The 17,941-nt window shown below is 32.8% G+C and overlaps 1 protein-coding gene across 2 annotated transcripts in view; it reads left to right on the forward strand.

Annotated features, from left to right (window-relative positions):
- LOC115889099 (protein jagged-1b) overlaps positions 1-17,941 on the forward strand; it is a 410,680-nt gene that overhangs the window by 42,843 nt on the left and 349,896 nt on the right. For both annotated transcript variants that reach the window (XM_030909016.1, XM_030909015.1), the window contains exon 2: positions 308-604. In XM_030909016.1, the coding sequence (XP_030764876.1) occupies positions 308-604 (297 nt within the window). The remainder of the gene's footprint in view (positions 1-307; positions 605-17,941) is intronic.

The raw sequence follows: 17,941 nt of genomic DNA on the forward strand, positions 1-17,941 counted from the left end.
GCAGACTTTTTTCAAGGCTTCCCTGCCTGGTTTCGTTAGTTTGAATTTTTACTTTTGAAATAAATACCTTCCGAGTTGCGTATATCCGTATTCATATCCCTGTGTTGATACAAGGTTTGCAGGATTTGCTGTTGTAATACCAAAGTGTTAACCTAATGTATAAATATTATCCACCAGAATCAGTGTTAGTTTTAATTATATTTGTAGATATTTTAACAACATTTAAATCGTAGTTAAAGTTTAAATTACTTTTAATGTCAGTACCATTACCACCTTCTAATAATTGTATTTATTTTATCATTTGCAGTGCACACATGGCTCCGGCATCTTCGAGCTCCAAGTGCTGGAGATGGCCAACCCGCGCAGCGAACTGTCCACCGGCCAGTGTTGTGGCACGAGCCAACGCTCGCCCATATCCAACCGGTGCTCGACGCCGTGCCAGACATTTTTCCGGCTGTGCCTGAAGGAGTACCAGAGCAACGTGACCAGCACGGGATCGTGTTCGTTCGGGAACGCGTCCAGCCAGGTGCTCGGCAGAGATACGTTCACGTTATCCGACCCGGACAGAGGGAAGCTGGTGCTGCCCTTTACGTTTAGATGGACGGTAAGTCGTACTCAGATGTATTGTGCATAATTAATAGTTTTACTAAATTCACATATTTATGTCTGATTTAAACGTTGTGCAAGTAAAAATGCAAAAGGAAATTAAAAACAACACTGGATTTAAAAAAAAAGAAATTTAAACCTTGGCACCACTCCTGTCGATTCTTATGTAAACTACCCTCCTGATTCCAAATATCATCAGTCAAATATGACCTCACCTATTTTGATACCTTTCTGGTTAATAATAATTATTTCTTTAACTGTAAACAATAATAAATAAAAATATATCTATTTTTATTTGGAGCTTGCTTGTCTTTTATTCCCTGAGGTATATAACTCTCTCGTCCCAAAAACTAACAGTGCTCAGTTGCTCCTAAATTTCCAGGAAAGAGTTAAAAGTTCTTTCACATAGTTTGGAGTGCAAACCAAGCTGATTTCTATTTTTGATTCAGATCTTCCATAAACGTTGAATCTTGGAAGAGGTGTCGACTCTGGGGACCCACAAAAACTAATTTCTTGATTTTGGTCTCACTAAGGCGAGGATATTTTAGCAGGGATAATTAGGGCACGCATAGCCAGCAATAGACAACAATGGGCCCAACTACAAAGAGAGTTGTAGTTGGGCCTTATACTTTGTTTGTTTATAACAAACAAGTCGTAATTTTTCCTACAGCTTGTAATTTTTGAAGTGCAAGTTAAAAACACTTTTGGTAAAAACAAGTGGAATTGAGTTGGTGTTCGACAGTGGTCGCGCTATTAGAACTCTGAATTCAAAAATCGATATCTCGAAATCCACTAGAAACAATTGATTGTAGTTTTTTTTTTCAAAAGCTTTCTTAATATTACTGCTATATTTTCTTCGCAGACAGTATGTGAAAATCTTTATAAATAAAATGTTACATGATTGCTGAAAATTGATATGCACTGCAAATAAATGGATGGGTTTTTTAAATTTTTGAATGGAAAAAACAAGCTTATCGAATTTTTCCTTATTTAAACATCTTGTAAAAGATCCAAACTTCAAAAAAAAACGGCCTGAATATATCTAAAGTGGTTCTTGAGTTACCTCGTGTTATGTGTTAAAAAGTTGAGTTTCTAAATTATCGCGATTTACTGACCTTTTCTCGTTAAAAAAGAATGAACACACTAACGATATCCTTATAATTATTCCATTTCAGATGCTCAGAAACGTATCTAATGATTTTATTTAGTTATATTTTCGAAAAAAAAGTCTTTTAAAAATAAGCGGTTTGCGATCGGGATTTTACTTTACTTGATAGGGAAAGGCGTATCGGAGAAATGTGACAACGCCGCAACAGCACACCGTCGCATTTTTCTCGCTCCGACTTAATAAGATTCCTATGCGATTTACTTCCACACATGTAAATACCGACCAAAAAGTAACAGTTGCCAGCACGGTATATTTATACCAAGGCAGTAAAAATATGTAGAAGTAACCCCCAGAACAGGGGGTTATGTAGGAAAGCTAAAATCATATTTGGATTCAGGAGGTCATTTTACATAAGAATCGACAAGATTGGTGCCAGAACCGATTTCCATGCAGACCAGTGTAATTGCAATGAAAGTTCGAAACTCATATAAGGTTACTTCTGAATTAATCTCTACCACTTTTACAAAAAAAAAACGACTGACTTTTTGACGTACTATATTTACCTGAAACACCACATAAAGAGCTCAAAATCTCTCACTGTAATAACTTATTCGCCAATTCTCTCTAACCCAGATCAAATCCGATCGTTTCTCCAATTAGCTCGTACTCCTAAGACGGTGAACAAGCGACATTAAACATATTAATGTAGTGGGCAACGTAGAAAAATATCGCGCAGCATTCCAACTGTTGCTTACCGTTAAATATGGGAAACGGCGACTTTTAGCTTTTGCTAAAAGGCAGGCAGGTTATATCCCCATCTAGAGAGCCGTACGAATACGGCCAAACCAAACACACTCCGCAGGCTTTAGGATATTTACTTTGCCATTTGCATAGAGGGGCCACGATATCTGACATATGTTACATATATACGTTCGGTTTTCTCCTTTTTTCTTCCTCTGGAGATGACTGTTTCAAGGCGCTTCAAAAATCGTTCGTCTGAACGAATATGGAATTTGAATTTAACGGGAAATCATCATGGTTGAGAAATTTTCGTGCGGTATGCAAGCTGCAATTCAAAAGGTGGCACGCCTTATTAGTAATCATACTATCTATTCCTTGTCTGACTTAAATTCATATTTATACAACTTGTAGATTTAAATAATGAATATAATAAACTTAAAACAATTATAGAGGGTGGTCCGAACTATATTCCAGAAACTGCGGTAGGATGTAGATATTTCATTTTTATTGCAATTTTTTCGAAATAATTTCTGAAGTAACGTCAATATTTGGATGAAAGTTAGTGTCTGCGAGTTTTTTGACATGATAAATTTGATTTTGATGTCAATATGACTCCTGTTTGTGTAGGACGCCACCTACATATTTTTTAACTGGTTTGAAGAGTAATAACTTTTTGTCCGTACCTGTATAAAACTACTGGGTAAAAAATATACATTTACGACGTTTTTTACGTTAAAAAGGTCTCTTGGTAAAAATTGCTATGAGTAATGGTTTTTGAGATATTTGAAATCGAAATTATCAATAACTGTTATCATTGACATAAATTAAACATGTTGACTAAATAGTTATTAGACTGAAATCATAAATTTGAAATTATTTTGCGTCAAAAGTCCAACAGAAACTGTTTTATCATCATATTTTTCGAAGAGTCCCAAATTTATCAGTAGTCAAATAACTATTCAACGTTTATTTCTTGTTAATAATGACATGTATTGACTACTTCCATTTTTAATGTCTTGAGAACGAGAGACATTTTTTACGTAGAAAATCACGGAAATGTATATTTTTTCACTCAGCAGTTTTATACAGGTACGGAAGAAAAGTTATTGCTCTTCAAAACAGTTAAAATACATGTAGGTGGCTCCCCTTACAAAGAGAAGTCATATTGACATCAAAATCAAATTCCTCATGTCAGAAAACTCCCTGACACCAATTTCCATCCAAATATTGACGTTACCTCAAAAATTATTTGGAAAAAAATTGAAATAAAAATTAAACTTCTCCACCCTGTATCTCCAAAACTAATCATTTTAGGACATACATTTACACGAACTTTTTTACTTATTTTTATGTGCAGAATATGCTGCCGAAGTTTCCGGAAAACCCACCTGTATATTTTGCCTCTGAAACTGAAAATTAATAGCATATTTTGTGTGATCTAATTTGATGGTTAAATGTTGTTTGGGTTCTTTCTGGCATTTCTAAAAAGCGATCTTCTGATTTCAACAAAAACATTGAATATTTTAAAATAATCTTTACTGGGATATCTTAAAAATTATGTTTCCTTTCATTTAAACTTCATCTTAACATTATGGCGTCTTTTTGTGAAAGTTGTGAAGAGCAAGAAGACAATTTCATATATCTGGTGGTATCGAAGTTTCCTTAAAAGCGCAAAGCCACTCAACGTCGTTTGGATAATTTAATTTGATTTATGGATAAGGTTCTATACAAAAAAGAAATATTTGCAGTTAAACTGCTTAATTATGATAAGCAGGCGTCGACGGCTATCAAACCAGATCGCCGACTGTTTTAAGAGGGCAGCTTTATTTGAGAAAGGTACAAGTTGTAAAATTTTACTGCTTTAGTGAGGAATATTTCAAATTTTATTGCATAGCGTTGAGATTTTTTTTCTTACTTTTTTTTTGTTTGAAGCTTCATCAACTTTTTTATTAGACTACATTACCTTAAAATAGATTACTATCATTATTTAACTAAAAAGTAGCGGTTTGTTCATATGTCAACTATCCTAAAAGAACCACAAATTGTATCGAAATGACTTTTTTGGAGCACAAGCAATTTTATTTCGAGCACACTTTATAATTATCCAAAATTTAATATCAAAGGTGTATTTTTTAATTGGAACACCCTATATATTATTCGATTGTCGAATTCTACGATGAAAGTTAAAGCCAGTTTCATTAAGGAATTTTTTGTTTAAAATGTAGGTTTTTGGACATATTTGGTTGTTTCGAAAACAAACAAGGAATAAATTTTAAAATTTTATATCCGTCTAAATTACAGTTGCTAGATACATAGGACCATATTTTCATGTTATTTTTAATTTTCTCTAAAACGGTATGGAAATTTGACAAAATATAAACGGGATTAATTTGGGATTAACAATTTTAAGGCAAGCAAAACATTTTTATGAAGAAAGCATTTTTTTCAAAATGTTAATAATAAAAAAGTTTTGCCGCGCCTCTTGTAAAGACAATCCGGGGACACACTGTATATCTGTTTTTTAATTACTCTTTTTTATATACGTTAATCTAAATTTTATTGGGTGTATCCTATACAAAGCTATTAAGAAGCCAACTAATGTGCTACTGAACTAACTCATCAAAGCAAATCAGGTTATAGACCTACAGGGCAGGCCGTTTTATTCTTATCTTAAATCAGAGATCGAATGTCTGATTCGGTATTAGACTACACCGAAAAAAAATGGAATACGTTCTAAACTCTGGTGGGACGCACGTGCGTAACATACGAATTTGAAAAGAGAGACAAAAAACAAGTGTTTTGACATTGAAATCTGACTTTGCAAGACGTGACGCTGTATATTTCGAGTTGGAGAGGTAGATAAGTTTATAATAAATGAAAGGTAACATGGTGGGTTCTATTCTTATAACAGTGCCATTTGATTAATTTGGTAGATGGTTCTTGCAGACGCCTTAAGAGGAAATTGGCTATTATTCATTTCTTTTAAGTGTGTCTAAGAGGGTCTTATTTTTTATATAATCTAGCGTCTTATTTTTTATATCGCACATATTTAAATTTACCGTATTTAACATGCACATTTTAATAAAGACTTTTAACTTAAAAAATACCGATAAACATAAAAAAATACAGAAATGTGTTATGGTGGTGAAGAGAGCTAGAACTTTGAATAAAAATACCAAGAAGCAATATATGAAGAAACTTGACAATTTTAAATTTCAGTTTATCAGTGGCGTTGTAATTTTATTTAAAAAGTGTTAAAACATATATATTTGACTTAAATTAAACTTTTAGTTGCGTAATCGAGGGCGCGATTTTTAAATGCATTGTTGCCAACCATGGACATATTCTGCGCCGGGCTAACTAACTGGAATTTAAATTTCGCGCCGAGTTTTCAGGTGGTAGCTCTGCTATATAAATGTCAAGTTGCCGCATTTATTTATTTATTTCCGGACATTGTCAATCGTTTTGACACTTTAGTTTTGTATTATGAGTTTTTGGTTTAAATAAATAGTGTTGTGACACTTTAAGCTTAAAACTGTTTACTAGCAGACCTTACAGTCGAATATTGTTCTTTTTAGAACCTCTTTTAGTGCGAAGTGGTACAAGAGAGCTTACTTAATAGCCGTAAAAAACTCATCGCAACTTTATTACAATATTTTGAACAGGAAAGCGTTAGTAATGGCCCTTTATGTCCCTTAAGTGCTGTTAAGAAGGTGAGTTTTGTTGATGTAAATAATAACTGTTTATATATTTATAATTAATTTATTTTTGTTTCCTAAAATATTTTGATTAAAAGAAAATTTGTAAAAGTGAGCAACATTTGTAAAATTTTATTTGCTATGATCTATGTCTAAATAAATCCATAATTTATTTTTCTTGTCTGAAATTTCCAAAAACTTCTATGAAAACCCTATACGAAATGATATCTTCGATATTATGTATTTCTTAAATATTCGCATGAACACCCAGTATACTATAGACCCTTGTCTCCATACCTTATGTTATTTTAATGGACAAATCCGCAATATACGAGTATTTCATTAAAATCCTGATTCCCGGATAGTAATAAATGTTCGTCACGTCGCGTCGCAGCGGTCTAGCGACTTTACGACAATTAATTTACCCAATACGAGAAAATGTGCAACTCAGCGTCTAGAAAAATCGACGTTCATAAAAAAGCTTTAATTTATCGTATTATTACTCGGCGGGGTCGAATACCCGTTCCGGTGGTTGGTAGTTATGGATTTTTTCTTTTTGAGTACCTACGTGTCATCCATCGAGTATTAAACGAGTGGGACGTTGCCTCGGTGACCCTTAGGCTAAGGCCAGACACCATATACGTATTATTTACAAATATACTCAGCCTAATCTCCAAAAAGTGAAGCTCAAACAGTGAAAGAACAATATGGAATTCTGCATAAGTCTATTTCACCCGGATATTCATTTAACTGCGCATGCCTCACCTGAAGAAGTTTTCATTAGTCGATGTTTTTAAAGAGAAGTGGTTGACTGACATTTCACCTAACCTTCAATTTTATTTATATTTTCATTATTTATAACACATTATCATGGAGTTGGAAAAATATAAAAAAATTTTTGGAAACAATAAACTAAACAAAATCACTCTTTTACGCGCACAAATAAAAAGTAATCCAAACAGAACTAAAACAACAATCAATCGGAGTTTGGCGCAATCGCAGTTCAATCCATATCCGGGTGAAATAGACTTATGCAGTTTTAATATGGAGCTGGGTTATGTTGTTTTTTTCTTACGGCACAGAAACTGCACACGGGGTTAAATAGGGAACCCTGAGTATATTTGTAAATAATACGTATATGCCAGACACAGGTAGTGTTACTGCGTTGTAGTTTGAAAACTGCGCAACTTCAGTGAATCGTCATCTGAACACGCATGCACTACTGCCATTACTACCGTTTTCCCGTTCAAAATAGTTTAATAAGGTTGCGATGAGTTTTTTGCAACATCTATTAAGCTGTCTTGTACCTACACTTCGCAATAAAATATTCTAAAAAGAACAATGTTCAACTGCAAGGTCTGCTAAACATTTTTAAGCTTAAAGAATCACAACAAAATTTATTTAAACCAAAAATCGTTATACAAAACTAATATGTCAAAACGAATGACAATGTCATGAAATATTTTGTTGACGTTTTTTACAGCAGAGCTACCACCTAAATCCCCAGAAAGAAATGTAATTTCCAGTTAGTCAGCCCGGCGCCGAATATGTCCATGGTTTATGGGACATTTTAAGTCTGGAACATAACACATTACTACCGCTTTCCTGTTCAAAATATTCTAATAAAATTGCGATGAGTTTTTATGGCTATTAAGCTATCTTGTACCACTTCGCACCATAAAATAATTAACTAGAAAGAAGTGTCAACTCTGTGTTAAATCGTGGAAACACGATACGCCACCGAAAGCCTTCGTGGTCGTCTGGAGAATGAATTTTCCAATTGACAGTTTGACACGATGGCTTAATTTTCATTTCCGTTTCCGGTTACTCAATGGCGATCTCCCTTTCATTTAAAATGTATTTGGTATTTTTTTTTATCGTAAATAAGACCAAAAAATAATTTATTCGCATATATTTATTTGAAATATGGAACAACGTGACTACATGGGACATACCTACTACTGCAGAAACGTCATTTTCTCCAGGATTCTTCATGTAATATATATTTTATATACTTTTTTACCTTTATATTTATAAATTTCAGCCGAAATATTAAATTGAACTTCCAAAACGAAACTAAACGGAGTGAATTAAAATGGCGTCGAATATTTCTAATAGATTTGTTCTGAAGTTGTCTCTGAAATCTGTCAATTCTAAACTGTGAAGTTAGACAATAGTTAGCCAGAAACAATGCTGTCCTTGTCTAGGCGGCCATACTTGTCGTGAGAAGAATGACAGGAATGACACTAATGACTGTTTCCAATTTTCCTATTTCACTGTCGCCCCCCTGCTTCGCACTAAAAGAGGTTCTAAAAAGAGCAATGTTCGACTGCAAGGTCTTCTAGTAAATATTTTTAAGTTTAAATGTATCACAACACTATTAAGTAATACATAACTAAAATGTCAAAACGAATTACAATGTCAGGAAATAAATAAATAAATGCGACTTGACATTTTTTACAGCAGAGCTACCACTTGATCCCTAGCGCGAAATTTAAATTTCAGTTAGTCAGCCCGGCGCTGGATATATCCATGGTTGGCAACAATGAATTTAAAAATCGCGCCCTCGATTACGTAACTAAAAGTTTAATTGATATCAAATATATGTATTAACTGTAAATTAATGAACTTATTCAAAAAAACTTTTACGAAACGATATTATCACAATATATTTCACTCAACTTATTACTTTTATTTAATGGACACTTATTTACTTTTTCGATGTAATCGTTCCATACCTGTAACCACAGATATACATAAGTATACGAAGAATTCCGGTAATGTTCTTTACCTCGATGGTCGAAGAGGCAAGTTAGCGAAAAAAAAACGTAAAAAGACCTCTGGCGGCGGATTAAGCTTGAAGGTATCCGGCTATGACGTTAAATATGCGCAAGAGGAATAACTCGCAAGAGGTCGCTGATTATTTATCATTGAAAATTTATGGGATTCCTGGGCAGGGAAAACAACAGGGTCGCCGCGATTCAAATCGAATTAACTTGATGGACGACTTAGTAGGAGTGCGTTAGATAAATTGCTTGATAATATTTAATGCCGACAGGTGGTAGTAGTTGTATATGTATGGGCTTGAAGATGCGACTTTGTGGTCAGTGGATGTAAATTTTATGCGAAATATGTGCTAAAATAAATGTGACAAGAAAAAAATCATTGAATGCATATAAAATCAAAACATTATAATTTACTGTAGAAAATAACGATGTAACAAAGATAAACAAACCAGATATAAACAGAAAAGTGCTCAGTTGCTACGTGTTTATTAAGGAAGTGTATTGATCAAGATTTATATTATTATTTATAATTTTTAATTAAATTACAAAATTATTTTTCCAAAAAATCCTATATGGATATTTCGCCACTGCAAGAAAACCTACAAAATAGAATAGTTATTTTTTGTAAACACTTCTGCGTTAATCCAAACGGAAACTACTTGTCAGAAGTTAGGTTTACAAATATACAAATTTGCCTAACGAACAAAAAAATGCTTAACGTTTCGGAAAGTTTATCTCTTTCCGTCGTCGTCGGAAGCAAAAGAAGTACAAAGAATAAAGAAAAAAAACTATTTAATATATTACTATTCGAGAACACTTTAGTATTTTAAAATAGATACGTCTACAAAAACCGTTGATGTTCTGTTAAAATGACATTATATCCAAGTTAAACTTCAAAATTAACAATTACCACCTGATAACAATTACTTCATAAGGTAAAACCAAAAAACCCCAAACTTTCTGTATGATTATTTTTAATTTTTACGTATGTTATGTTTATTTATGTTATGTTCTTTAAAATCAAAGAAGCGATTGCCGTACATTACTAACATCTACAGATGCATGAGCAATACATCTATTTTTATTAGATTGTATTAAAAAAACCTATTTTATTTTTCTTTTAGAAGCTATCGCTTCTTTCATTATTATTTTGACGTTATTAAAATTTATTCTGTTTTAATCTGTCTTCTTTTTGTTCGTTAGGCAAATTTGTAGATTTTCTTGCAGTGGCGAAATACCCATATAGAATTTTTTGGAGAGATCAATCCGCCACTTAGGTACAAACATTTTTTAAAATCTAATTTTTATTGTTGTCGATCCAATAATATATCGTCCTATTACTGCCAAAAATCACTAACTAACATTTTTCCGAACAACCAAATTCAACCACTATCTATGTTTTGAAGCGGAGAATCGATTGCAAAAGTCATTAACTACGATTTCTGGCCATTTATGTTTTATTTTAATACCGAATAGTTAATAACATAACATCTTTATGCAACGCAATTCATTTTCAGACGCATTTTTCTCGGAAGTAATAAAAAGTAAGTTAGTGACTGGGACGATATAATGTATTTTTTTTTAATTGGATTAGGATCGAAAGAAATCAACAGAAGTCCTTTGCTTTAAATTTGTCGACGTTTTGCAAAATTTATTTGCATCTTTTGCATTTAAATTGTCCTGAAGATGCAAATAAATTTTGCGAAACCTCGACAAATTTAAAACAAAGGACTTCTGTTGATTTCTTTCGATCCTAATCCAATTAAAAAAAAACACATTATTTTTTAAAATTATTTTTGTTTTTTTTTATGTAAAGGTTTGTAATTTTTTATCTATTGATATTTGTGATGAGCAAATGCAAGACCAAGACTTTCCTGGCATGTTCTGCATTTTTGGAATATATATATATATATATATATATATATGGAATTGTAAGTTGTATATATTGTGTATTGTTATTATTGTGTAATGTAATTCTTAACAATTTCGCAAATACACGCAGTTATTATTTCATATGGCGCTTTCAATGGTAAAATATGAGAGAAAAATCATTGGTTGGCTTTGATAAAAATTTACTGTGGAAAATTCCATATGAAATATAAAACCGCAAATATCTGCGAAACCGTTCGAAATTTTGAAATACTCTAAATACAAAAAAATGTTAATTTTTTAATTCTCCGTCTATTGAAAAAATAATATACAGGGTGTTCCATTTAAAAAAACGAAGAAAAATTATTTTATATTTTAGTAAGTTTGGCGTAGAATTTTGAACATCCTGTATAATTTAAGATTTTCATATTTATAGCAAAGTAAGAACAGACCATCTAATGTAAACACCTAATGTAGTTTTGATTTCAGAAAAGTTCTTGTATTTTTAATAATTTTTTTAAGAAGGGCTGAAAAATATATATTTTTGATTTATTTTTTAATATCTCTGAAACTATCGAAATATATTTATTCATATCTTAGGGTTATGTAACGTGATCTGAAAGGAAGCCAAAAATGCAATAATATACAGGGTGTTCCATTTAAAAAAAATCATCCAGGTCCACTCACACTTTTTTGAGCCATCCTATAGAAGTTAAAATATTTTCCCGAAATACATCCTGGTACATACTTTAGGTCTGCACTTAAACAAAATTCTCAAGTTTTTTATTCTAGGAGCTACAGATGCCCGACGCACTATTGCCGGACCCTTTATATCCTTCCTATGACTTGGGGATTAAAGAATTATTAAAAGATGGTGGACAGTCGTTTTTATTTATGTATTTTTGATGTGGTTTATATCTTTATTTAGTGAATTATTGTTTGAACATATGTTTTAAGAGATATACTTCCTGAAACGTTAAGCATTTTTTTGCCCGTTACGCAAATTTGTTTATTAGTAAATCAGTGCCTTTATCACTGTTGACAAGCTGATCTCCGTTGAATTAGCACAGTAGTGTTTACAAAAAATTACTATTTTATTTCGTAGATTTTCTTGCAGTGGCGATATACCCATAGCACTTTTTTGAACAAACATAATTGATGTTGAAAATATATTTTTTAACACCGGTAGAAATACACTGGTTCATTAATAGGCACCGGATGATTTATTTATGTATAATTAGGCACCGGTACCAAGCAGGAAGACTACTTTTTCATCGGACCTCTTGCTCATTTAAATATCGTTTAGCGCAAACGTGTTTGCTTTAATGTAGTCTTGCAGACGGCGGTATCATCTCGGGCTGGGAACCTACCGGTTACCGGTCCCCTTAATAAGCCCAAATTGGATTAATTAGGGTATTACGTTCATTGAGGAGTTAAGCTCGCCAGGAATAATAATCTGCCAAACTTGTCTGGTTGCGTTCGGGGAAGCGGCAGAAAGCAGAACAGAAATTCATGAGTATCTTTTGTTTTATTCATACCGTGTGGTTACGAATTATTTAATTTTAATGCTTCGCTGGAAGTAATCTCGTTGAAAGGACGATATATTTTTTCGAATCGTCGGTAATTGAGTTGGCGATAAAAGCTGTTTAATAAATGCAACAAGATAGGCTTTAATAAAACTTCAAAACCAGATTACACTCACTAAAATTACTAAGCTTATGCAGGGTCCGACAATAGTACTCAAAACTCAGGGTGACTCAAAAAAGTGACATAGATGAAAATTAAAAAATGAACATTTTTTGTATTTAGAGTATTTCAAAATTTTTAACGGCTTTGGAGATATTCGCGATATTATTTCATATGGCTCTTTCAACGGTAAAATGCGAGCGAAAAATCATTGGGTGACTTTGATAAAAGCCACCCAACAGTTTATTATGGAAAATGTATTGTATTTTTAATAATTTTTTTTAAGAAAGGCTGAAAATATATATTTTTTTTATTTATTCCTAGATTTTCTTTATTTATTAATATCTCTGAAACTATCGAAATATATCTACTCATATCTTAGGATTATGTAAAGTGATCTGAAAGGAAGCCATAAATGCAATAATATACAGGGTGTTCCATTTAAAAAAATAATACCGATCCACTCACACTTTTTTTAGCCACACCCTGTAGCAGTTAAAATATTTTCCTGAAATACATCCTAGTACATACTTTAAGTTAGCACTTAAACAAAATTTCCTAGGAGAGCTACAGATGCCCGGCGCACTATTGCCGGACCCTGTATAAAGGAGCAGGATTGGTTAGGCTTGTCATTTACTCGTGACGGTTGCCAAGCAAGTGGACGGATGTTTGGATTGATCCACAAAGGACCTCATTGCAAAAAATCATCTTTAGCATCCCATGCAAGTATGGAAATTTCCAGAACCCTCTACAATATCTATCACATCTCTAGTCCTAGTAGTTACTACGAAAAATAATATAGATCTAATTCTTATTTATACTACGGGCGTCCTTTTGATATGTTTAGTGGTACTATTAATTGTGTTTGAGCTGCAGTAATGAATTCTCTGTACGCAGCTTTCAAGGACATCCCGACTCGGTATCGCCTTGCCAAGTTTGTGGCCTGGATTGGCCGTGATGACGTCACGGGCACCGTCATCCTGTGGCAGGTCGGGCGGCCACCGTGGGAACCGATTCGCGTCGTGCTCATTGCGTATGCTCGGGCGGCGGCATCTCCGCATTCGACGTCGTCTCGCAGTCGGCCCACGTCCACGTTCGTCGCTCGCCGCTCGAAATATCAAGCGATTCGTGTTCAGTAACGAACCAAGTCGACAACAACAACAACCAGCCACGGTACTGCACACAATCCGGAATTATTTTCATTAACGGAATCTTTTTTGTCAGTGATCCAATCGACTTACCGATTAGATTAGAGTTTATGAGGTGGCTATTCGCAATTTTCACCGCCACCCTTTCAGATCTATTGTAATCCTCTGATCTCAAGATGATTTCCAGTAGCATAATTTTTATAAAGTTAACTTGGAAACTGAACCTCATATATCTAGCTATTTCCCAATGGATGCAGAGTTATTATCGCCTAATTCAACGAACAGAAAATTTGCCAGACTAACAGACTATCGGCACTGTTACAGAGTATGTTCTGTTGTTTCTTCTTCTATCTGGCAGAATGTACAAGTGGCATCTCATCACTGACTATACCTTGACAGTTTTCCTTATTTACACTCAGATGCAAATAAACGCAACGGAGAAATTGTTGGTCAAATTGGTCAAAAAAGTTTTTTTTTTATACTTTTAGCCCTATTTTCATGATTTCTTTAGCAAACTATATATAACTTTATCAACTTTAATTCGTAAACTAAGTTTTTTATAAACTTTACTATTTGGCATATTATACAGGGTTAATTGAGGGGTTGTTTTTTACCCTACCTTTAAAATACCCTGTGCAATAATTTCGTGTGTAAATTTTCCTAACATATAATTTTACGGTTAGAATCATGACTCCTGAGCATTTTGTTTTTTGATTCACGTCAATACATGCTTTGGTTAATTTTTAAGAGCGAAATGAACTGATCACGATCAGTCCGGGTCATGTCCGGGTTACAGTCCGGGATACAGTCCGGGTTTTAATAAACATTCATAACGTCATAATGATAACATAACTAACGATATTAAAGATAACATCTATAATACTCAAGTATACAAACAGGAAAAAAAATAATACAGTAAAGACTCGATAATCCGGATCAATTAAAGCACAGGTTAATCCGGAATAATAAAAAACCCGGATTATCGCGATTTGCATTTTTATACACATATTAAAAAAAACGAATAAAATAAAACATTTTTATTAGCAAAACCTTAAACAAATATAATTTAAGTAAGAATAAGTATATTCTATAACAAAACTCGTTGTGAATAGGAACATACATCCTATAGATACCAAAGTATAAAATACATACTACATTATTTAAAATAATCAGAGATTTTACTTTGTTTTTTAAGTGCATTAACTGAAGAATGCTTAACTATAGCTTCCTCTTGTATATTTTTTAAGACAAAAATATCGTTAATACTCTTCAGCTTACTGCCATCCCAATGTAAAATATTTTTTTACATCAACAACAATAAGTAATAGTACATCAATAAGATGTACTAATATATTTATGTGAGCCGAAAGAATATAAATAAAACTAGCGACAAAAGCTCGAAAGAATTGTTTAAGTATTTAATATGAATACCGGCACGTGATCATTTTAATGTGCCCAATAAACCATTCATATATTGAATTATGTTTTCGTGTTAGGTAATTCATTCATTCCAAATCAACGTTCTTGATTTTTTTTTACTGGATATAGATTTCTTCATCGCTGGTCTCGTCGGCGTCGTCTATAACTTCATGTTCGAAATCACAAAAAGTTTGTTTAATAAATCAAAAAATTAGTCAATTAATCTAAAAAAATTGATATGATAATCAAAAGGCTCTTTTCAAAATATGTATGTAGTTAATCATACCTCCTTATTTTATTATCACTTTTCTTAATGTCTGAAATAGTAGAAGTTCCAACGCCATACTTTTGGGCAAGTAATTCACCACTAACCCCATTTTTTAGTTGATCTAATATTTTATCTTTTTGTTTTATCGTCAAAGTGATATGTTTACGTTTCCCCATTCTGAACTAGGTATCTACGTTAAAACACGGCCGTCAAATTATTACGATATAAATGAATTACCACTTCGAGAAAACGCGTTAAAACAAGTTATAACCACAAATTCGGATTACCGAATCATACGAAATCCGGATTACAAGGTACATAATGCAAGTGAGAAGGCCAATCCGGACCATAGACAAACTAACAAAAGCAAGACGCGTCAACGCTGTACTGCAAAACGGTAACAAGTTTGATAAGAGTTTATTACCGCGCTTGCGTCAACTGGCCTTTTAGACGAGGACGGTTTACTTATGGATTGTGTATTTTGTAGTAGCCTTTCAGATAAGGATGTTTAATTAAAAAGCGTTTATTAAAATCAAATAAATTTATTTCCATCGGTAAAATAAACAATAATTTCTGGACATAACAGATATAAAAACAAAAGTTAAATAAACGAAAACGTATTCCTCTTATTAAAATAACAAAAAGATGATAAAAAACAACAGTTATGGTAAACGAAATAAAAGCATTATTCTTCAAAAGGTACAAAAAAATAATTATGTATATTATAATATTAATAATAGGAACAACAAGAAACATCTTAAAAATATACAACTTTTTCAAATATAAAACAAAAACATAAACTTCACATTTTCACAAGAATTTGCAAAAATATCAACATTTCGAGTCTATTATAAAATATAAAGCACGAAAATTCAAATCATAAAAATATTAAAAAGATAAAGATTCTTATAACTTACAGTCAATTTGTAGGACCTTCGTTTTGTCTACGTTAGCGATGTAATCACAATAATATGTATAATCACAGTAATTATTATGTTCTTCATAAATGTAAAATGTATTAAATTATTTGTTTTCGTTTTGTACGCTAATAAAATAATAGTAATAACGAAACAAAACGCAAAATCAGGAATTCAACAGTTCGTTCAAGGATGGTTCAAGGCAAAAACGTTTTTCGTTTTATTTAGGTTAGGTTTGACGAGTGCGACTGCGCGATGATTTCTGACTCAACTGGCCAGCGCAAAAACAATAGTTCAACTTCCTCAATCCTTTGAAAAGTCTTGCTTTTGTTAGTTTGTCTATGATCCGGACTAGCAAGGAATCCGAATTAGCGCTCTTCGGATTATCGAGTCTTTACTGTACTTTGTATTGCCCTCTCTTGACTGCTATAACTGCCTGTATACGTTCGTTCATACTGTCATTGAGGCTGCATATGTCATATCGCGTTATGCTTTTCCATTCTTCTTTAAGAACCAAGCGAAGCTCATTTAATGAAGCTGGTACCGCTTCGCGACCTCTAAACCTCCTGCCAAACGTCGAACATGATAGGCGGTTCATAGTAGTATATAGTTTACAATAATTACCAAAGCAAAGTCACCATATGAAAAATAACTTCAAAAAGAAATGATAATTGAAAATATTGCAAATTGTTGGTAACAAGTTCATTTCACTCTTAAATTAACCAAGGCATGTATATAATACTCAATGCTCAATATATGATCAAAAAAAAAAATTCTCATGGGACATGATGCTGACCGTAAAATTATATTTTAGAAAAATTTACACACGAAATTATTGCACAGGGTATTTTAAAGTTAGGGTAAAAAACAACCACCTCATTAACCCTGTATAATATACCAAATACTAAAGTTTATAAAAAACTTAGTTTACGAATTAAAGTTGACATAATTATATACAGCTTGCTAAAAAATTAATAAAAATAGGGCTATAAATAACAAAAATATAACGCTTTAAATTTTTGACCAAAAATTTCTCCTTTGCGTTTTTTTTTTCATCTGAGTGGATTATTTTATCTCAGTATTTTTCCTATTTTGTAGAACGATTTAATTTTATTTGTAATATCTACCATAGGCCATAAGTTGAAATGGTTTCAATAATGTTTAATAATATTTAAACTGGCCTCTTCTTCATGTCAAGCAATTCTATAATAAATTAAAGATCATACTAAAAAATCCTTACCAGCCGAGTTGACAATATAAGCGTTCGCGCAAAGGAAGTAGCAATAAACCCGATAATTAAAACGGGAAAATAAATACTTCAAATCAAAATAAAAATGGGTTTTATTGTGGACCCATTAAAGATGGACCGATAAAAATCGGCCCCGTCCACTAATTTATTGAAGAAGAACAAGAAGAGAAGACATGGCAAAGAGAGAAAAAGCCACGCAGCCGCTTATTTGCCGTAATAAGGCAGGATGTTCGTAGTCGGGTAATGACTTCGACGTGGTAGACTCTAAATTAATATCCCATAATGCTGGTCGGGCATTACTTTATTACCATGCAAATGCGACCAATTTCAGGATGTGAACACAAATCGAAATTTCAACAAATTGCTCTGCTTCACTTGTAAACAGGAAAATCGATAATTGATCGAAAAAAACGGGGCATATAAATCGAGTTCTTTCCTATACTTAA

The sequence above is a fragment of the Sitophilus oryzae genome, unplaced genomic scaffold (assembly GCF_002938485.1).
Source record: "Sitophilus oryzae breed Bouriz unplaced genomic scaffold, Soryzae_2.0 scaffold_810_pilon_pilon, whole genome shotgun sequence".
NCBI classification, from domain to species: domain Eukaryota; kingdom Metazoa; phylum Arthropoda; class Insecta; order Coleoptera; family Curculionidae; genus Sitophilus; species Sitophilus oryzae.